This window comes from Nannospalax galili, unplaced genomic scaffold (assembly GCF_000622305.1).
Source record: "Nannospalax galili isolate Female #2095 unplaced genomic scaffold, S.galili_v1.0 scaffold666, whole genome shotgun sequence".
NCBI lineage: Eukaryota > Metazoa > Chordata > Mammalia > Rodentia > Spalacidae > Nannospalax > Nannospalax galili.
In genome coordinates this window covers 112,798-135,159 of record NW_008356473.1, presented here as the reverse complement: position 1 = coordinate 135,159, position 22,362 = coordinate 112,798, and the positions used below count along the sequence as shown (strand labels likewise).

Here is a 22,362-nt window from a genome sequence, read left to right as displayed (position 1 = left end):
AGGTCACTGCAGTTGTGTAACAGTTTTTGCTTTTAGACTCCAAAATTAAAACATTTGGAGCATCTTCTGTATAATATGTGTGTAAATAAAACTACAAGCATTTCACTTTGGCAACTGCAATGCCTTCAACACATTTAGATTTCACTGTGTCACCACCTTTCTCCCGGTTCCTTCATTAAGAGAGGAGGCAGTAAAGGTCAGAATGAGAGAGTGAGAATTCCACAAATTACTACTGGCTCTGACACTGTCTGACCTTAAGTTATGTAACTAATTGGAAAACTGTTATTCCCATCACTACATGGGTGAACATGTGTGGAGCTAAATTGTAAACTAAAATTCTGTTACCCGCTGGGTGTGGTGGTGCATCCCTTTAATGCCAGCACTTGGGAGGCAGAGACAGGCAGATCTTTTTGTCTGAGGCCAGCCTGGTCTACATAGTGAGTTCCAGGCCAGCCAGGGTTGCATAGTGAGACCTTGTCTCAAAATTAAAAATGTGAGCCTCAGTTGTGATAGAAAGGATACAACAGGTAATGAGATATCGACATTAAAATAAAGAATAAGGTAGACTTTCATCTGTGCCCAAATACAAAGGGTAGTCATAAACAGACAAATGGGAAAAGTATTGCATTAGATGACGGCATAGGGAGCATTCTTCAGGACATCGAGGTAAGCAAGAACTTTCCAAACAGAACTTCAGTAGCTCAGAAATGAGATCCAAATATCAACAAATAGGACTGCATGGAAATTTAAAAGTTTCTAAGGTAGACTTTCATCTGTGCCCAAATACAAAGGGTAGTCATAAACAGACAAATGGGAAAAGTATTGCATTAGATGACGGCATAGGGAGCATTCTTCAGGACATCGAGGTAAGCAAGAACTTTCCAAACAGAACTTCAGTAGCTCAGAAATGAGATCCAAATATCAACAAATAGGACGGCATGGAAATTTAAAAGTTTCTTCACAGCAAAGGGAGCTATCATATAAACACACAGTCCACAGAGTGGGAAATCTTTACCAGCCATAAATCAGACAAGAGTCTAATATCCAGAATTCACAAAGAATTGCAGAAGTTAAACACCAAGCAAATAAACAGTCAACAAATGGGCCAATGAAATGATGAGAAACTTTTCAAAAGAAGAAAGAGAAATGGCCAATAAGCATTCAACATCCTTAGTCATCAAGGAAATATAAATTAAAACTACTTTTAGAAACCCCAGTCAGAAAGGCTGTCATCAAGAAATGTAACACGTATTGGAGAAGAGGTGGGAAAAGGGGATCCTTTACTCACTGCTGGTGGGAGTGTAAATTAATAGAGCCATTGTATAATTCACTTTGGAGGTTATTTAAATAATTAAAAAGAGAACTACTATATGACTCAGCTGTTCTACTCCTGGGTATATACCCAAAGGACTCCATATCTTACCAGAGAGATGACCCAAATTCAGAAAAAAAAAAAAAAAAAACAAAAACCACATTGTGTTAGTCACTTCTCTGTTGCTATGATAAAACACCATGACCACGGCATTTTATAGAAGGAAGAGTTTATTGGGCTTATAGCTCCAGGTGGTTAAGAGCCTGTCATGGCAGAGAGGCATTGCAGGAGGCAGCCAGAGCAGACAGCTGAGTGCTCACATCTTCACAGGAGACAGAGAGAAACTGGAGATCTGGCAAGGCTTAAGAACTCTCAAAACCCATACCCAGAGATGTGCTTCCTCCAGCATGGCCACATTTCCTAAAGGTTCCATGACCCTCCCTAAACATTGCCACAAACTGGGGACCAAATGTTAACTGTCTCATATACAGATCCTAGCTTATAATGTATACATGTATATAGGTAAACAGGTGTAAGTGTGGGTATAACATTTAGAAAGGAGACCAAAAGAAGGTAATGTTAGGTGACGAGGAAGGACAGGATGCAGGTAGAAGGACACTTGAGTCATAAAAGGGGTATAAAGTTATTTTTCCCTAGGGTCAACCATATCACAGTTTTTTCTTTTTCTTTTTATGGTGGTAGATAGGTGAATAAAAACATAATTGATAGCAAAAGTGTGAAATCCCAAGTGAAGTTCTGTGGCTCTAGAATGGTCATACTAACTGTGTAGGAGCTGACTGAGCTGTGTAGAGTTCAGGACTGGACAAGTGTTTGAGTGGCTTCTTTGAACCAGCTGCGTGATGTTTTCATTTGTGAGTTAATTAGAATAAAGTGATTTTATTCAAAAATTATTTTATTCTTATTATTTAAATAAAATACATTTTAAAAGTAGATGATAATGTAGGGTACATGATCCAGAGCCCAAAACCTGTGGAGTGGCTGGTAAGCTTTGTTACTGAAAGGGATTTCAGGGGTGAGGTCAGACCATGTACAGAAGTGAGGTGAGGTGTAGGAGCAGGGTGATGCCGGATGGATGAACAACATGGGCATGCTCCAAGACATCAGAGGGTATGGTGCACTTGGGAACATGAAAGTTCACTGGTCAGAGTACAGAGGTATGAGGCTATAAAAAAAATCAATATGGACTGTGGGCAGCCATTGAGAATTAAGGAACTGTCATGATTCAATAAGTGAGATTGGTGACATCTTGCTTCTGCCTTGATGTTTTAGCATTCTATAAATCGATCATAACGGGTCCCCCGTGTCACCAGTGCTGCCACTGCGATACTTCACTGTGTACTCTTGCAGCCTCACACTACTGTGTAAATAAATTCAGTTTAATATACAGTGAAAAACCCCATCAAGGTTAGGTCAGTCACATTTAAAAGCTGAGTTTACTGTAAACAATGGGAGGAAATAAGAATAAAGATAAGGTAAGGAACAGAATCACTTTGGATGTCACCGGGGGACAAGCATTCCATTCTAAACACATGACATGACTTACTCTCATGTTTCCATGTATGTAAGATCAATTGAAAAAATTTTAACATGGTCGGGTATGTTAAAATCCCAGCACTCAGGAGGCATCACTGCAAATCTGAGGACAGCTTAAACCACACAACAAATGCAAGTCTCAAAAAAAAAATGTTATGAGCAGGGCTGGCTATGGCGGTGCATGCCAGCAATCCAAGTTCTTGGAAGGTGAAATAGGGGAGTGGTGAGTTCAAGGCCAATCTGCGCTATATAGCAAGTTCTGCATCAAACAAACAGAGCATTAAGGATTGGGAATGGAGTTCAGTGGTAGTGTGCTAGCTTGGCATGCCCAAGGTCCTGGTTGGATTTGATTCTTAGCACTGAAGAAAGGAAAGAAAGGAAAAACTTTAATACCTTTAATTTTCATTTAATTGATATCATGTGTTCCCCAATAATTGTTTCTAAAGCATTTATTCTTTTTTCTATTTCATTCTGGTTTCAGAAGAAATAAAAGTTATTGTAATGGTTCATCTTGGTTATTAACTTGACACATCTGGAAAGAGGGATCCTAAGTTGAAGAATTTCCTAGATCAGAGTGGCCTATAAGCATGTCTAGGGGGCATTTTCTTGATGGCTCTTTGGTGTAGAGAGGCCCACGCATTGTGGGCAGTGCCATCCCAGGCAGGTGGTCCTGAGTTGTATAAGATAGCTGGATGAACGTGAGCCAGAGAGAGTGAACCAGTAAGCAGCATTCCTCTGTGATCTCTGCTTCAAGCTCCTTCCTTGAGTTGCTGCCTTGGCATCTTTTGATGGTGAGCTATAACCTGTAGATGAAATAGACCTTTTTTCTCCCCAAGTTGCTTTCGGTGTTTATCATAGCAACCGAACAGCAGACTAGAACAGTCGTCACTGCATATAAGATATGAGGAAAATGTGACATCACTCTACTTCCACAGAGGGTGCCCCAAGTTAAGGCAACTCACAAGAAACATTAACTGTTGATTGATGTAATCAAAATGGAAAGTCCTGCTGACAGATAAAATAACATACCTAGCAAGCATTTTTTTCTAGGAAGATGATGTCTACTTCTGCTTAGTCCTCCTGCTAAGTGCAACAGATAATTCTAGACATTATACACAAAAAACATAAAATGTCCCTGGAATGTGGACATGAGAAGATGGAATGGAGACCAGACAGGAAATTTGAGAGCCAAGAATCAACACCATGTCTTTCTTTTTTCTCATATATTTCATAATTGGAGTTGAAGAATCTGGCAATCCAAGTGCATTGAGGGGCACTAGCAAAAACAAACAAAACAGCCTACGAAAGGTGCTTTTCCTAACTAAAGGATGGGAAAAGGGCAGCACAGCAAGCCAGGACACCTTTAGATAACAATACTCTACTCCACTACAAAACCAAACCAAATATGATCCTGTGCTCCAACCCCAATCATACCAGCAGAAGTTGAGTGGACGGCTGTTATCGCTTGGATGTCAAAGGTCTCCCCAAGTCTCATGTGTTGAAGACTTGCTTGTCAGCTGGCGGAGCTATAAGGAGGGAGCCTAGATAGAGAAAGTAGTTCATTGGAGGAGGAGGTGTGCGCTTAAAGGGCATATTAGAAACTTCCCTTCTCCTTGCTTCCTAGCACCACAAAATGAGCCTCTTTGATCCACCACATGTACTGCAGCATGAAGCCATGTAACACCATAGGCCCTAAAACAAGAGCCAAGTGCCACAGTTAAGTTGATTTTCTCAGATATCGTAACAGTACTGGAAAGTGGATTAACACTCCTGCAAGGCGCTAGCCCAGTGGTATCAGGGAAGGCAATAGACATGTGCTGTGCCTCACTTCCACCTTTAACCCAGAAGTAAGAAAGGGTGCTTCGCCCTCTTCACTGGGGTGATGTCCAAGGAGGCATGGTGTAGAATCGAGACATTCACTGACACCAAGCAGTAAAAAGGTCCTTGTGAGTTAATGGAGAGTTTGTGGGAAGCAATAACAAAACACTCCTACCACTTCTAGCCAAGATCGTATCAGTGGAGGCTTAATGGGCAGCCAGAACTTCCATTTCCACTCAACAGTAACAAAGTCCTCCCTGCTATCAATAGAGGTGAAATGCAGAGGTTGAATTTTTAACTGCATGAACTTGGAGGGGGAAAGCCAAAAAAGAAAGCTAAACGAGTTTCAAAAAATAGAAATCTGTAAAACTTTAGGAAGACTGATATAACGAAAAAGAGAGATGGTACAAATTATTATCAGGACTCAAGCAGACCCTATAAACGCGGAAAAATACATTAATACTAAGAACAGCTCTAAATATATACCTGTCCTAGTTTGGTGTAATTGTCAACTAACATATAGCCTAGAGTCATCTGAAAGTCTTGACAGAGGAATTGCCTAGATCAGATTGGTCAGTAGACATGTCTATGGGGGATTGTCTTGATTATTAACTGATGTAAGAGGACCCAGCCCATTGTGGGAAGTACCATCTCTAGATATGTGGTCCTGGGCTGTGTAAGAAAGCTGTCTAAACATGGACCAGAGAGCAAGCCAGTAAGCCTATCTCCAAGTTCTTGTCTCAAGTTCCTGCCCTGATTTCCCTCAGTGATGGATTGTGACCTGTAAGTACAAGCCAGATAAACCATTTTCTCCCCAAGTTACTTTTGGCCAGAATGTTTCAAGACAGTAATGGAATGAAACTAGAACATGACAAAGCTGAAAATAACCCAGATGTTCTCCAACAGGCAGGTGGTTAAACTGTAGTATATCTCTATTGTTAAATATTACTCACCAAAACAAAGGAATGGATTATAAAATACACGAAACCAAGAAAAATTTCCAGAGTCACACTGAATGAAAGAGACCATTCTCAAAAGATTACATTCTATATCATTCCATTTACATAACATTCTTTTAAAAATATTTTTTATTTATTTTTTCTGCATCTGAGTGTTTTGCCTGCATGTATATAAGTGTACCACATGCATATACTACTCATGGAGGCCAGAAGAGAGGGCATCTGATCACCCGAAACTGGAGTTATGGATGGTTGTTAGCTGCCCTGTGGGTGCTGGGAAACAAACTTGGGTCCTCTGCAACAGCAGCCAGTGCTCTTAACTGCTGAACCATCTCTCCAGCCCAGTTTTATATAACATTTTTCAAATGACAAAATCATATAGTTGGACATTAGATTTACAGTTGCCAAAGGAAAAGATGGGGATCAGGAGTACAAGGTACTGAAGGATGTTGCTGGGTGCTCTATTAGAGTAATTAAATGATCTTGCATTAGCAAAAATGTTTGGCATTAATGTCACTATCCTACTTGAGTTAGTATATTAGAGTTCTACCTTTGGGGGAATGTGTGAAAGGAAGGCAAGGAACTTCTCTCTATTATTTTTCAAAACCTCACATAAATCTGTAATGACCCCCAAAGAAAAAGTATAATGTGGGGCTGGAGAAGTGGCTCAGTGCTTAAGAGCACTGACTGCTCTTAGGATCTGGGTTCGATTCCCAGCACCCACATGGTGGCTAATGACTGTTTTAAACTCCAGTTCCAGGGGATCTGACACCCTCTTCTGACATGTGTAGGCACTGCACGACAGGGGTGCACTTACATACATGCAGGCAATACACACACACACATAAAATAAGAATAATAGATAAAATATTTTAAAAAGAAAAAGTATAATGAAAAATGTATTTTAGGAACAGAAGATAGAGAAACAAAATAGTCAGAGTAAAGAAATTTCCTTTTGCTAACTCATGAGTCCTGGTCACCACAGGGGTGTATAGCCACCACTTCATAGACATCTCAGTATATGGTCCAGATTCAAATGAAGAGTACACAGCATTCTGATTGAAAAGGCAAATTAAAGATCAGAGTTCACACTCCTATTTCAGTCTCAATCAACTTCCCACCTCCTCAGGTGGCCCACACAGCTTTCAAATTATTACTAGGAAGTATACACACTTATTATGGAATTATTTTTTTTTTTTGGTCTTTTTGAGACAGGGTCTCCCTGTCGCCCCAGCTGACCTGGAACTCGCTATGTAGACCAGGCTGGCCTCGAACTCACAGAGATCCACCTGCCTCTGCCTCCCAAGTGATGGGATTAAAGGCATGCACCACCACACCTGGCCCTTATTATGGAATTTTAAAGCTTAATGTTTCTTCCTAGGAAACTGTATTGCTTTCAAAGTATTTATCTTGCTACCTTAAACTCTCTTCTGCTAATGTTAGTGGTTTCTCAGCTGATTCTGTTGGCTCTTCCACGGGGTATAATACGCAAATAATAAAACAACACTCTGCTTTATGCACTAAATGATAAAAGTGTGTTGCTTTATTAAAGTTTATCCTCTTCCCTTAAATATTTCACATATAGTGTGCATTTTCCCTCATAATTTGTTATACTATTTAGGTTTATTTTCATGTAGCTTCTGTTTGTTGACAAGGTGTGTAAATCTCAAGTGTGTAAATCCCAACTGTCACCCTTTTGCTGCATATAGTAATAATGCTTTACTCTATGGATTTGTTAAATTAATGCTTACATACTAAACATATACAATACAATGGAATGCTATGCCTTGTCACATGAATTAGAACATTATCACAGACCTTCAAAACAGGCAAGCAACAACAACACACACACACACACACACACACACACACACACACACACACGTGGTTTGGGGAACAAAGTTGGAAGCCATCTCAGAGATAACATGAAAGAGATAGATGTGCGATTAGCCGCTTCCTATTGCTGAGCTTGCTCTCCCAGATGGCTCCCTTTGATACTCAGCCAGTGCTGCTCAGGGTCAGTAGACTCATTCTCCTTCATTTTTCCATAAAAGGGATGGAAAATTCCCAGGAAATTAAGAACCAAGCAGAGTTTCCATATGCTGTGTTCTAGTATCTAAACATGCAACTCATTTTATATTTATTCATTCACTCATTCACTAAAAGCTGATGTTCATGCCAAGCTTTATGTGCCATGCGACACTGGCTATTAAAGTTAGTAAATGCCTAAAGCAATTGACAGAATGCAAGAGAAGACAGACCTACCCCAAATTATAATACTGTGTACTAAGTGACAAGAAAGAAAAGAGAAACAGTATCTAGATCTCTGTGAGAGTGATGAACTTTTAGAGGGAAATTTAGAACTTTTTCCTATTTTAGAAAATAAGGATTGTAAGTAGGCAAAGACAGGGCAAGTGGCATGCTGGGTATGGCATAGCTCTTTTTAAGAGGTCTAGTTTCCAAAACATCAGCCTTCATATGCACCTAAGCTGACATGCCTGACAAGCATCTACAGCAGTTTTCCACAATCATCTGTCAGCAGGTCTCAGATGTGGGCTCAAGGGGACATAAAGATGAAGCTTTCTAGAATAATTAATAATGTCAAGAATATTATAAACTCCTTAATCCCAACAATGCATCTCAGTGTCCCCTCTACCACCATCTGAGATCATTCCTAAGGGTGCTGGTGACTTGGGTGGGCTCCACTGAAACAGATCACTTTGGGAAGTTCCCCTTCCTTCTCTTGCTACCGTTTTCCTACACTCTGTTCTCTCCGGTTCTCTAGTGAGTCTCTCAAGTCTTCAAGCCACCTGTCATCTCCAGACCCCATAAAATTCAATGTTGAGTCAGAAGAATTTGAGCTCTCAAATCTGGCTCAGAGCCACTGGTTTAAACCAGCTGACATTTTGAAGACATTCAATATAACCTCAGTTCATGTGTGTGAACTTGTGGCTTCCAAGAGATTTGAAGAGGGCTGAGGATGTTTGTTTTTTCTATTCTTCTCCACTTCTTTGACTCACCAGACCCAAATCCTTTTCAAAAATCTGCTCCTAAACGCCTCTTTCATCCAGTTTCTTTTTCTTTCAGGGTTTTTCAAATTGAGCTTTTAAATTTTCATATTAACATTTCCCACTCATATCCAGACCCCCCTCCCCCATCCATTCCTCCCCCCCGCCACTGAACCCAATGCACCCTGCCATACATTCTGAGTCCTATTCATTCAGATGTTTGTACCCAAATGTCCTTCAGTGTACATGTGTCCACTGGAGTCTAGTAAGCCCATTCAGTGATCGTATATAAGTCATACTCTCCCTCACCCAGGAGCAGTCTCAAATAGTTCTCAATGTAGGGCTGGCTGGCCACCTATTTCTCACCTCCTCTTTGGGCCCTTGTTTAATTGAGCTAACATGGGTTCTGCACTCGATGCCTCTATTGCCACAGGCTCACATAAGCAACCCTCCAGTGGCCTGGAAGCCTCCACCTCCCTGTGTTCACGAACCAGCCCTGGCTCTTATAATCTTTCTGCCTCCTCTTCCACCATGGTCCCTGAGCCGTGGGTGGGTGAGGTTCCATATAGGAGTCCCATCCTACACTCTACAGTCTCTTCTTCTCCAAAACTTAGTCAGTTATGGCCTCCTGTGTGTATCGCACTCTGATGTACATGGAAGCTTCATTGGTGAGAGTTGAGGGGTGCATCAGCCCTCTTTCTACCCCTTATTCCACTATGTTCCATGAGCCTTAGTTGTAGAGATTTGACTGCAGATGTGTTTATTCTGTTTCTAACTGACTACAGACTGCAACTTTCCCCAGTTTTGCCCCCTAGTCTCTTGCCTCTGGGACTTGGCTGGAGCCAGAGTTCCAACCTCTCCCGGTGCCCTTCTCTCTAAATGCCTTTCTGTAAAACCTTCCCTTTTTTTTTTTTTTTTTTTTGCCTTCCTGCCTCACTCTGTCTGAAACCTGACCCAAGTGGTGCCCTCCTCCAAGTGGACATCCACCTGGATCCCTTAGACCTACAACGATAACCAGCCTCAGCCTCTCCTAACATGGTATTTTCACTCCACAAATCAGATCAAAGCCCATGACCAGTCCCTTCCCCTTTCCCTTCACCTCCCCACAGCATAGCTCCTGGCTCAGGGGCTCTTTTCGGCCTCCCGCCCTATGCACCCCCAGCTCTGGCCACTGCAGTTGCAGCCCTTCCCTTTTCCAGCGACCTCTCATTTGGCACCAGTGAGAGGATTCAAGCTAGCCCTTTCCCACTACATCAGAACTCTTCCAAAGGCTATCCTTTTCCCCCCCTCAACGGGTAAATGCAACTTAAAAATGTGTTGAGACTTTTCCAGAGGATGAAACTCCCCCACAAAACTCCCCTACTCAAACCTCTTTGTCTTCCAACCCCTCCCCCATGTGCTACATTGGCATCACCACAAAAAGCTCTGCCCAAATGCAAGCAGTTTTCAATCAGGTCCCACAAAAACTCATGCTAAGGATTCATAACAATTGCATGTTATTCGGGATGTTGCTATCACACAAGTAATTTGTCTTTTGTAAACTGTCTTCTGTCTGCTGGCCAGCACTATCATGCAATATACAATTTGTCTTGCCCTTTTATATTTTCTGTTTAGTTTTCATGCTTTATGTTTTAAAAGGTTAATTTGGGTGTTAAGACCTATGGTTACTCCTAAGATCATAAAACATTTGTCCCTAACTTAAGATATGCACATTTGGTGTTTCAGAACTGACTTCAATCCCATTGAATTCAGTGCTTTATTCAATGTTTTATTCACAAAATTATTTTCAAAATTCTAAAAATAACCAACAATTACAGGGTTAATATACAGAGCTTTGCTTCCTTTCTTGGTGACAAGATTTTCTTTTAACCTTTAAAATATTTTACTATTTTTATTTTATAGTATATTGTCTGCATGATATGTGTACCCATACCATGCAATGACCACAGAGGTCAGAAAAGGGTGTCGGATTCCCCTGGAACTGGCGTCGTTAACCACTATGTGGGTGCTGGAGGTCAAACTTGGGTCCTCTGTAAGAGCAGCCAGTGCTCTTAACCACTGAGCCATCTCTCCAGCTTTGAGATAATTCTTATAGTACAAAACTGTTTTACGTTTCTCATCTAGTTCTTCCTACAACTGCAATTTGGGTACAACTTTTGATAATTGGTTGGCTAAATCAATAAGATAAAGTTTGATATATGTTCAATTATTAAAAGTTATTTTTTAATTTTTTTTGTCTATTATTTTTATGTGTATGCATGTATTGCCTGCATGTAGGTAAGTGCACCCGTGTCATGCAATGCCCACAGAGGTCAGAAGAGGCTGTCAGATCCTCTGAGACTGGAGTTACAGACAGTTGTTAGCTGCCATGTGGGTGCTGGGATTTGAACCCGGGTCTTCTGCAAGAACAACCGGTGTTCTTAACCACTGAGCCATCTCTCCAGCCAGATAAGGTTAATGATAGGTTTAAATATAACGTCTCTTTTACAATGCATTCAGCCTAATAACTAGTTCCTGTGATACAATGTGATTCCCTGAGTTCTCATTTATCAACAGATATGAGTTATAGGTATAAAGTATATTTTTGGTAAAAAAGATTTAAAAAAAGAAGAGATAAGTTTTACATGGGAAATTTATAAAAGATGGCTATAATATAGTTATAGCTTAATTATAATTCCCAAGACAAATCTGTTACACTGAGATGTTGATGTTGACTTTGTATGCAACAGTAAAGCTTTTTGTTTTTTGTGTTTTTATTTGTTTTTGTTTTGTATTGATCTCTCTTAGCAACGCTTACAAAAACTGGCTTAGAAAACCATGGAGCTTGGTTTACCTTTTTGCTAAATAAGAAATTTAAAACCTGTGATTGGATTTTTCCAAAAGCTAAATATATTTTCTTATTGGGCAAAGCCTTAACTTTCTAAATAAACACTGTCTTAGAGGTAAGAAAATTTCTGTTATAAGGAATTATTCCTACTTTTGAAATTCTTACTAAATTATGTAGTGATAATAGGGGCTGGAGAGATGGCTCAGCGGTTAAGAACACTGACTGTTCTTGCAGAAGACCAGCACCCACATGGCAGCTTACGACTTAGCCTCTTCTGTCCTCCATGGGAATTGTGCATCATGGGTGCAGTTCCCTACATGCAGGCAATACACACATACACATAAAATAAAAATAATAAATACAATATTAAAGAAATTATATAGTAATTATAAACCTTATTTTGCTGGAAAAATATTTAGATCTATATAAATCTGGCCTATTATGCAAAATCTCATTGTGCCTTTGATCTTCAGTCCTCTAAATTGATAAGTAAACATCTGCTTTCCACAATAGACTCCTGGAAAGCAAAAGCAATGAAAAGATTTCATTAATTAAAAGAAGACTCCTTCCAACCTAAAGAAAAAGGACTGTACTTTCATATTTCTTAAATCCTGTTATATGTAAGAGATACCTAAATTAAAAAAATTTTATTTATTTTTTAAATTTTATGTGTATGAGTGTTTTGTCTGCATATATGTAAGTGCACCTGTTGTACAATGCCCATGGAGGTCAGAAGGGGGCGTTGGATCTCTTGGAACTAGAGTCATAGAAGGTTGTTAGCTGTCATGTGGGTGCTAGGAATCAAACCCTTGTCCTCTGTTCTTAACTTCTGAGCCATCTCTCCAGCCCATAGATGCCTAAAATTTAAATCTCATGGAGAAATTCCACCATTTACCTTCTACCCCTTTCTTTAAATAATTCCAACTCAAAATTATTTCAAACCTCTTCATGGGCTTCTTCACTTATATTTGAGATTATTCTTTCAAAAACTGTTTTGACTCATATCCACATTAGGCCCTCTTTAATCTGCATGCCAATCTAATTCATTCAGAATACTGTCCAGTACACACACTACTTGGACTCAATCACATCCTCCTGTTTCTCTAATGCAAATGTAGGTTTCTCTCCTTAGAAGTCAGCACCTGACTACTCACAAGGCTGGAATATAGTGATTCAATGTTAGAATCCAGCTGCTGCTCAGGCCTTCCCCTCTCTGCCACCTACAGGCACACCCTACTGAGACACTGACTGAATCTCTAGCTAACAGACTTCTACCTAGAGACGTGAATTGACCTCAAAAGGGTACTTATCCCCATATCCTTTCCTGCTTCCTATCTGGGAATCAGAGGTCCTGGCTACAGGCTTGTGCAGTAAAACCTCAGCATCCACCAAGCATCTCTTATACATCCACCTCAGCATCTCTTATACATCCACCAAAGTATAAGAGACCCCAAGTTCTCCCACATGGGCCCTGGTTTCTTCTCTTCAGAGCCACTACTGTGCTGTCTGTCCCTGGTGTGGGGTCTGAACACTCCTCAGAGCCCACACCCTGCTGTTGTCTAGTCTGTCTGTCTGTGGCATTAATAATTTTTTGAATCCACTCCATACCTCCAATCAGTCTCGGTGCCTCCTTGAACCATCACCTGAGACTTGTCAGTCTGCCTGCTATTTTTTCAAAAGCAACGCATACTTCCGGTGGAGGGAAGACCATTAATAAGAGAACAGAAAACAAAGCTGGTCTCCATCAGGAATTTTCATAAGCATGGTCCAGGAATCCCATGGTACTGTAACCTGACACCACAGAGCAGAGACCCTGAGCCCCGTGACCCAGTTTTGGGACCAGAACTGAACTTTGTACAAGTAGGTCTTGCATGGTCCTGATTCTCATGGGCCTGATTTGCGTGGCCGAGATTGCAACAACTAGAAATTAAATCATGCACAGTGGCACAAACTAACTTCCCACAACAGCACAACAGCCAGTCTAATCTTTCTTTCTCATGGTATGAATTACATGCCAATAAACTACACATGAGAAACTCGCCCTTACTGTAAATGTCCTTCTCTCAAATGGAGAGCTCTTGCAGGCCACTCTTCTGGGCCATCTTTGCAGCCTCACTGACTCCTCTTCCTCCCTGTACTTAAGAAAGCATCTTTGCCCTACTGATCTAAAGGATGAATATATTTGCTGCTTGCCGATCGCTTCCTTGCTATCATAGCACCCTGTTTAGACCCTTTTTAAATGAATAAACAAGGACTCTGGAACTATGTTATACAGCAGATCTCTAGCACTTATCTGGTCTGAGTGACAGAAACAGCTAGCCTACTAATAAACATATTAATTTTTTTATTGGGAGCCTTCTCAGAAATTGAGAAGCAAATGACGGTCGTGATTTGGTAACAACTCCTTTTGCAAGTTAAATGTTTTCCAATTCTTCAATCTCAATAAAGTTGAAAAGGGACCCAAGGGAATTAATAATACTCCTGATGACAGATAACTGATATTGTTGGCATGTAAGTCAGGAGGAACTCCAAGAACTGGGTGACATCAACATAACACAGCTCTTCAAGTTTTAATTATATGAAAAGATTTTTAATCATAAAAATATATAAATGTTTTAGGAGAAATGAAATGAATGCCATGTATTAATATGATCTAATAGTAAAAAATACATTCATATATCAACAATTTAATAATTGACCTCATTAAGGAATGAATTTCTAACAATATCTTTCTGCGTAATAAGAATCAAAGTGTATGTTCAGTAAATCATTGATGAATAATAGTGATAATTCAGTCTAGCTGGAATTTTTGTCATAGACCATTTAAAAATAATTTTAATTTAAATTCACAGTTTTTGTGGTAGCAAAATACAATGCTGTAATAATAGAAGAGCTTGGGGCCTAAAAATTACAATAGAGCTGGGCTTGGTGGTGCATGCCTTTAACTCCAGCACTTGGGAGGTGGATCTTTGTGAGATCCAGTCCAGCCTGGTCTCCATAGAGAGTTCCAGACCAGGAACTGTGGCTAAAGGGAGATCCTGTTTCAAAAAGTGCCTCTAGTGGCGAATGTTGCCAAAATATAAGTATTCTCTTTTAAAGTATTTGATACTTTTTCTAATATTTAAAGACCCCTGTAAGGTCAATCACTTGCATGTATAAGTCTTCCAAAATAAATTAGTTGGATGAAAAAAATAAAAATAAATGAGTTCTCTAAGGAATTGAACAGGCACATGGAAGCCATTGTAGCTGAGAAGAACTGACTACTCATTTCAGCCACAGGGCAATTAAAGGCAAAACGGAAGCCTGCTCTTGGTGTCTTCACTGTGTGTCTATCAATCCTTTTTACTTCACTTTTAACCCTCCCTCATGAGTCATTTGGATTCTTCTTAGGACAGATTGCACCCCAAGATGAGAGCCATTTCCATGAGAGTGAGGTTGCATCCTGTAGCAAGAAATAGCCATCTTCTGAGAACTACTTTGTCCTGTAAAACAATAAACACATCTTCACCTTAACATGACTGCAGCTGAGGCCGTGATCAAGGAGACCAGACATAGTCCAGGACTATTTAACTATGTATAACTCTTGCCCCCTGCCATAATTCCTCCTGTGTTTAAGACGTCACTGGATCTCTTTACCCATTCTTCTTTCCAAGGTGGGTTTTATCAAATCTCTCCTCTCTCTGCTTTTTGCCATTATTCTAGGACCCTGGTTTTTCCTCTAAAAACCCCAGTAACAAAATAAAGTTTGTTATACCCACTTATATTTCAATGGGTATATGTGAAAGTGATGTAAACACAGTACTAGTGCTGTCTTTTAAAGTCTTGCCAAAAATTTTTAAACAGCTGCCTGAAAATCAACCAGTGACACATGGATTTTCAATATTTTGGTACATGAGCAAAAATGTTTGAAGACCATAATTTATTGGATTTTGAAAGTGTTTTTCCTCTGTCCCCTTATCATTGTTATTGTAAAGAATCACCTGAAATGGGGCAGGGAAAGGGAAATAATATTTTACAATGATATGCAGAATTATTGGTCACAATCCTTTTCTTGAAAATTCTAGGCTGCTGGATATATTTTATGTACATTTTTAAGCATACAGTACACTGACTTTAGTGTTTTATAATACTTCTTAGCAATGCTCTGATTTTGTGTATTTTCTTGATACAAAATTATGATAGACTGGAAAATAGAGTCTCAGAGCTAAACATCCACCACACTTCATAGAAACCAGAGCAAGACAGCTTACTCCAGGCAGCAGCTCTCCCTTGAGCTGACAGGAAGCAGTATCAAGACATTACAATATTCCCTCGTAAAGTGCAAAGAGGAATTCATTGCAAGCATTCCTTAAAACTTACAAAACCATCATTAGGTACTGCTGGGATATATACATATTTTTTGAGGAGGGAACAGCTAAGCTCTGCTTAGAGGACAAGATTTCCAAATATTTTGGTTTCTATTCAAGAATTTCTAGAGCTCTTTGTCCTCTTTCTTTCCAAAGAATGACATAACATTTAGAAAGGAAATTGTGTGTGTGTGTGTGTGTGTGTGTGTGTGTGTGTATCTGTTTCTGTGTGTCTGTGTGTTCACAGGGTGAGGGTGGGGATTTATATGCATTTATGTACATGTGTACTAAGATGTTCCCACATAAATAATTCCATGTTTGTATCTTTATACTGTATCCTCCTTTGAGGAATTAGGATATAACTGGAGCTTTGGCTCAAGTTACCTAGATTCATCATTGGCACTGATGAGACATCATTTTCAATTGGTTTATTCCATAATCACTGAAACAGTCCATCTCTACAAAGGAGCAGTGTCCTCAAGATGCCTATTGGCCCTGTACTCAGTGACTCTCAAATCCCTCCTGGGGAATCCAGAACAGCTGCAACTACTTGGCTTTACAAGAATCGCTGGTTATTTGCAATTGACTTGATGATCTGCCTACTTAAAGTGACTAGTCTAGCAAATCAGTTGTATATGTATTTAATTTATTGTTGGCAAAAGTCAACCAAATGTAAATGCTTTGCTTTCAAATAAATCAACTACATTGATTTAAAACAAAAAAAAAAAGGTCTTTTTCTTGTTTTGTCATATGCTTTTGGCTGAGGGATTCTGTGGCACGCAAGGCAGGTGTGAATGCAATGCAGTTGTATGAGGTCTTAGTGGTGAGATTTACAGAGGACTCTGGTGTCAAAGTTAACTTCTTACCTATATCCCTTTTCAAGTTTGTGTTTTTTTTTTAACTGGGAATTGAACCTAGGGCTTTGCACATGCTAGATACAATGGTTAACCTTGATTATTGACCTGACAGGATTTATAATCGCCATGGAAACAAACTTCTGGGCATGTCTAAGATGGAGTTTCTGGGTTAGGTGAATTGAGGTGTAAAGACCCACTCTAAGTGTGACTGGCTGAGGTCCTGGACTGAATAAACAGAACACAGTGAAACAAGGGAAAGCATCCATCACTCACCGCTTCCTGGCTGTGCATGCAACGTGCCCAGCTTCTCAAGGTCCTGCAGTCACGACTGTGTACACGCAAACTCTAAGCAGAAATAAACCCTTCCTCCTCCAGTTGCTTTTTGTCAGGTACGTTTGTCCTAGCAATGCATAAAGAAACTAGTACACTAGGTAAGTTGTCTATTTTTTTTTCCTTAGGTGTTTATTTGGGGCTCTGAAGGTAAGCAGTTGGGAATATGGACTGAATCAGGAAGTCACTGCCCATTAGTTTGATGAAGTAGGAAAAAAGACAACAGTTATACGTGCTGGGAAAGGAAGCCAGAAACATGAAGCAAGGTCTGGGAACTGAGGTAGCATGGGATTTACAGAAACGTGTAACTAGTTCTAGCTGTTAGCTCAAAGGTAGAGGCAACCTCAGACCATGTGAACCCTTTGTTATGCTCTGGAGTTTGAGCTTCTATGAAGCACCATAATTTAACACCATAAGCAGGGACAGTGCCATGACCAGATTTGTATTTTACATAATTGTTTTGTTCTTTTCCTTTCTAGTAGGTGGTTGAACAATACAAGGGTGTTATTAAATATTGATATTCTTATTAAGCAAAAACCAACACTTAATATTTAATTTTATATACACATCTGTCTCCCAATTGGCTAGTTCCTCCAAGGGACAGGGCCTGCCGCAGGGCGTGGACTACTGAGGTGTGGCTGGGAGCCATTTTGAGACTAAAGCCCGGCGCTGGGAGGAATACACATGGCCATGGGTGTGGAGAGAGAGATGGCCCCAGCACCTCACCCGCATGGATGGGAGAGAGGGCATTTACCATCCTGGGAGGAGACCGTGGGCCCCGAGATGCCTGGGCGAAAGTGAAGGAAGACTATGGGCGGGGCTGCGGGAGCATCTGATGGCGGGCTCTGAGCCGCAGAGCAAGAGTGCTGGTCTCTGTAAGTTCCCCAATTTACCCCCTCCCTACCCGAGGGCATAAACCATAATGAACTCACATAAAGATACGTCATATGGTTTGCTTGATAGTGCAGGAGACCCAGAGGGAATTCGGGTGACAACGTCTTTTTAAAGAGGTCTTGCTATGCTCATTAGGTTGGCCTCAACCTTCCTATGTAGCCCAACCTGGCTTTTGAACTCATGATCCTCCTGCCTTAGCCTGCTAAGTGCTGAGATTATAGGCATGTGACACTATCCCCAGTTTGAAATGAAGTTTTTAATTTGTGTGTATTTATTAAATGTCTATCATTATAGCTAGACCATAGATCTTGAAGCCAGACAACCTAAAATCCTGTCACAGCTCTACTAGGCAAGTTACTTAATCTCTCAAGTTTTCAATTTCCTTATCTCTAAAATGGACCAAACTTGAGAGCTATTGTGAACATTAAATTAGTTGATAAATACTAACGTTTGGGAAAGTGTCCCACATGTAGTACTTACTGTTTTGTGTTATCTGTTTTAATGTTGTTATCAGCTATTAGTTTTCCTCATACTCAACATTGTCATCATCACCATGATGGTCCAATGTTTGTGGAGGGTTAGGATGAAGAAAATAATACTAGTAATCAAGTAAGAAATGGAAATAATACATTTCTCTATTTTCTCAATCTCATCATTTATGTACACACACATTTACCTATATGCATTTCTGCATATATGCATACATAGCTATTTATATATCATAGTGATATAAACCTATATACATATGCACTCACACGGGTATGTGTGATAATTAATATTGTCAATCTGATAGGTTCTAGACTCACTTTAGACACAGATCTCTGCGTATGTCCTTGAGGGATAGTCTAGATTAGGTTAATTGAGATGGGAAAACCTACCCTAAGCAGAGGCTGTACCAGTCCCTAGGCTGGGGAGATGCAATAAAAAGGAGAAAGGTAGGCAAGTGTCAGTATTCCACTCTCTCTACTTCCTGACTGCAGATTCAAGACTTGTATGCCATGATGGATTGCACTCTCAAACTGTGAGCCAAAATAAACCTTCCTCATTTAAGTTATTTATTTTTGCCAGGTATTTTGTCACAGCAACAGGAAAGTAACCAATACAATCTGTGTGTATAAAGCTACACCATTATTAATCTTGTTTTACAGAAGAAACTGAAAGTCAGGAAAAACTAGGTTGCCTAAAGCCACATCGTTTGTAATTGGCAGAGGCTGTACTTAAGCTATATCTTCCTAAGTTTAGACTATTTTGAGCACAGTTCCACATCTCTGGTCTCTGAAAAGCAAGGCATACAAGAAGTTATTTTGAAAAAATGGGAAAAAATATGCAGCATTGCACCTTAAGAAATGATGTGGAACTGAGAAGAAAGCTCCCTAGGTTCCTTGCTGTGTCTTGCTGATGATTGGACATGTCCTGTTGTACAAAGTGCTTATCTTTCCTGAGGCCTCAATTTCCTCTTGAGAAATGAGAGGTTTAAAATAGCTAATCTCGAAGGTTGCTTCTGGTTCTCAAGAGGAACTGCTGGCTTCTGAAAGGCAGTGTTTCTACAAGGGGGACAAATACTCAGCATTCCACCCGTTGAGAAGGAACGTTGGCATTCTCTTTTTGAGTAATAAAAAAAGCAGTAGCCCTGTCACTCTTCAGGTCTTACTTAGCACAGGCGTCTTAGCTGCCCTGGAGCCTGGTCTTCATACCATGGACATTTCTATGTGCAGTAGATACCGTAGCTTAATTACAGATTGATCTAGGTAGGTAGATTATACCCACATAATGTAATCTTTGGGCTCCTTGTTAAACAGGGATGGGCATGGGAGGGGTGCTTGGTAGCATTGTTGGCCAATGCTCTCCCCTTCCTGCCTTTAAGTTTTCAGTATTGGATAATTTAGAACTAAGATTTCTTTCTGTCCTCTGGGAAGAAGTCTGGTAATGAGTCTTTGATGCTGTAAGAAGGATGCTATTTATTTTCCTTTAGCTTACTTTGTCTTAGGCCAGAGCCGACAGCCATGGCTGCTGCTCGTCTGACTATACAAAGACACAGTGTACAGCCCGAAGTTCCAATTCCTCTTTTCCTGATCTCTTAGAACAAAAGCTGACAATGATATTATGCATATCCATGCAATCATATCTGACTTAAGTCTTATCTATCAGAAAGTACCAAGCTGAGGCTTACTAATTTAAGAGATGGGATGGATAAGCTAATGTTTTGAGTATGCCTTTGTCTAGACCAAGCAGCTGGAGGCCTCCAGTCCCTTTTACTGGTGCTCTAATGACAGGCCCACCCAATCTCCTACATGTTATGGACTGCTGTGTCTTTTGGCCTGGAATTTACCACTGGGGTTAGCTAAAGCTACTTGGTTTCTGGGGGCAGAGGGTTTCTGAACTGCCTCCTTTCTCTTCTTACAGCTTATCCCCTGGTATGTAAGATGCTAGTACTTTGGAACAACAGGGGCTGTGGCCCATGGTGACTGATGCTGCCAGGCAAGCCCACGGTGATGGCGATGACGGCGGCTTGTTGGCAGGGAACAGTTTAGTCTAGGACCACACGGAAGGCAGGCATGTTGACCGCACAGCATCAAGCAAAGAAAATGAGATTTTCTGCCTTGGGTTTGTTGGGTTAGGATGGGAGGAGTGAGAGAAGGGGGTGTTGTGGAAAGTGCCAAGCTGGGCTGTTGATGAGAGTGTGGGAAGATTCAAGAAGAGGAAAAAACAAGAGGAGGCTCAATGCCAGCTGAGAGGGCCGTTGGGTTCATCTTCCTCCCTTTTCTGCTTGAGTGAGAAAGCCTGCTGGGTGGGGTGGGAGTGGGGCCAAGAAAGGAATGATTCTGCTGGGTGAACAGGGACGGTCAGACCTGGCAAGGTTGTGTCTGCCAGCTGGCGTCAGAGACGGGGAGGCAGAAGACATGAAGGGGAGCAAGATAAGAGACAAGAATAAAAGAACCAGACAAGGCACAAGAAAAATGTTCTATCGGAGGAGAGAAAAGAGAGGAAAAGAAGAATCAGGTGCAGAGGGGTGAGCCATGTTTCTGGGATGCAGCCCAGGCCTCCTAGCCAAATGCCAGAACAAAGCAACATTATATGAAAAAACCCTGAATGTGGAGTGTGGTACACAAGGAAGCAGGCCTCCTGCTCCCACATGTTCCTGGAGGGTGGCATTTCCACGGGAATACAGCTTTCTAAAACAGCAAACCATAGAATGCCGAAAGCTGTTGTTTGGGGTGGAAACCAGAATGCCATCAAATACAGGAAAAAAAAAGCAATCAGAGACTACTTGTAAATATTATGACTAAAATACAAAGCAGAGCACGAGAATCCTTAATGCCTTGTTACAATGGAAAGGTTAGCAACCCGTGGAGAGGCAGAATCGTAAATGTCAAAGAAGTGACTTCCACTTTGAGGTGATGGCACTTCAGAATGTTTTCATGTCTTTTTGTGGAGTCTTGTGACAAGCTAAAGGATCATCAAGTGAATGCTACAGGTTTTGTGACAACTGGACAAGTGTTTGTGGACCAAGGGCTGGAATCCCACTGACTTCAATTTCATAGAGAGATTGAGGCATATTTTAGCTTTAGGTACCTAGAATATACAGTAACTGCAAATAAAAGACACCAAGCTCTCAGTTCTGAGGTCTTGCGAGTTCTTATTTTTCTTCCTTCAAGTCTGCCACCCACAAGCCCAGACTAGCCTGTCAGAGTATGAGAAGCTCCATAAAGGAGAGCCTGCCTTGTCTCAGGAGATGTCATTTTAACTAGTCCAATTAGCTGACTCCAAAGCATATCAGAGAACTCAGCTAAGATCCAACCTACCCCATAGCTGAGACCAAAGGCATTGCCCAGTAAACCCAGAGACTTATAAGCAATTATAAACACTTTTGAAGTCATTCAGTTTCAGGCTCATTTGTTACACAGCAACAGAGAACTGATATAGTCAGACCCAAACCACAGACTCACCTGTGCATTCATGCTGAAGACCTTTGCCGTAATATCCCTTTTCACAGATGCATTCAAATTGACCTGTGTGTGTTCCACATTTGCAGCTGGCCATTTGGTCACAGCAATCTTTTCCGGCTTCACAAAGATACGAACAGTGGGACATATCCTCTTGAATAAAACTCCCAGAAGGTAGATCTACCAAGAACATATGACATAGAAATAAGGCAATTATTGCCTTGTTCTGACTTTTTTCCAGTTCCTTGTCTAGAGCTTAAAATGCTAATTACTCTTGCCTTTACTTCTCCTTCACATCTCCTATTTACCAGTCAAGCACTTTCTTTTCCCCCTACAGACAAGAGTTATGCAATTTGGGAGTCTTTTAGATAGACCCACTGAAGGGGTACCCCAAGTGCCTCATCCTGTCCCTGTTCATCATGGAAGAAGCTAGAGCAGTCTGTGACCTAATTCCCTATTCACAATTTGGGTAACCTCTTCAGAGGATGGTGTGATAAGAATAGGAGGTAGGAA

At 40.7% G+C, this 22,362-nt stretch overlaps 1 protein-coding gene across 1 annotated transcript in view; it reads right to left on the bottom strand.

Moving 5' to 3' along the window:
* Svep1 (sushi, von Willebrand factor type A, EGF and pentraxin domain containing 1) overlaps positions 1–22,362 on the bottom strand; it is a 238,188-nt gene that overhangs the window by 170,770 nt on the left and 45,056 nt on the right. Inside the window, exon 3 of the mRNA XM_017803637.2 lies at positions 21,853–22,029. Within this exon, the coding sequence (XP_017659126.1) occupies positions 21,853–22,029 (177 nt within the window). The remainder of the gene's footprint in view (positions 1–21,852; positions 22,030–22,362) is intronic.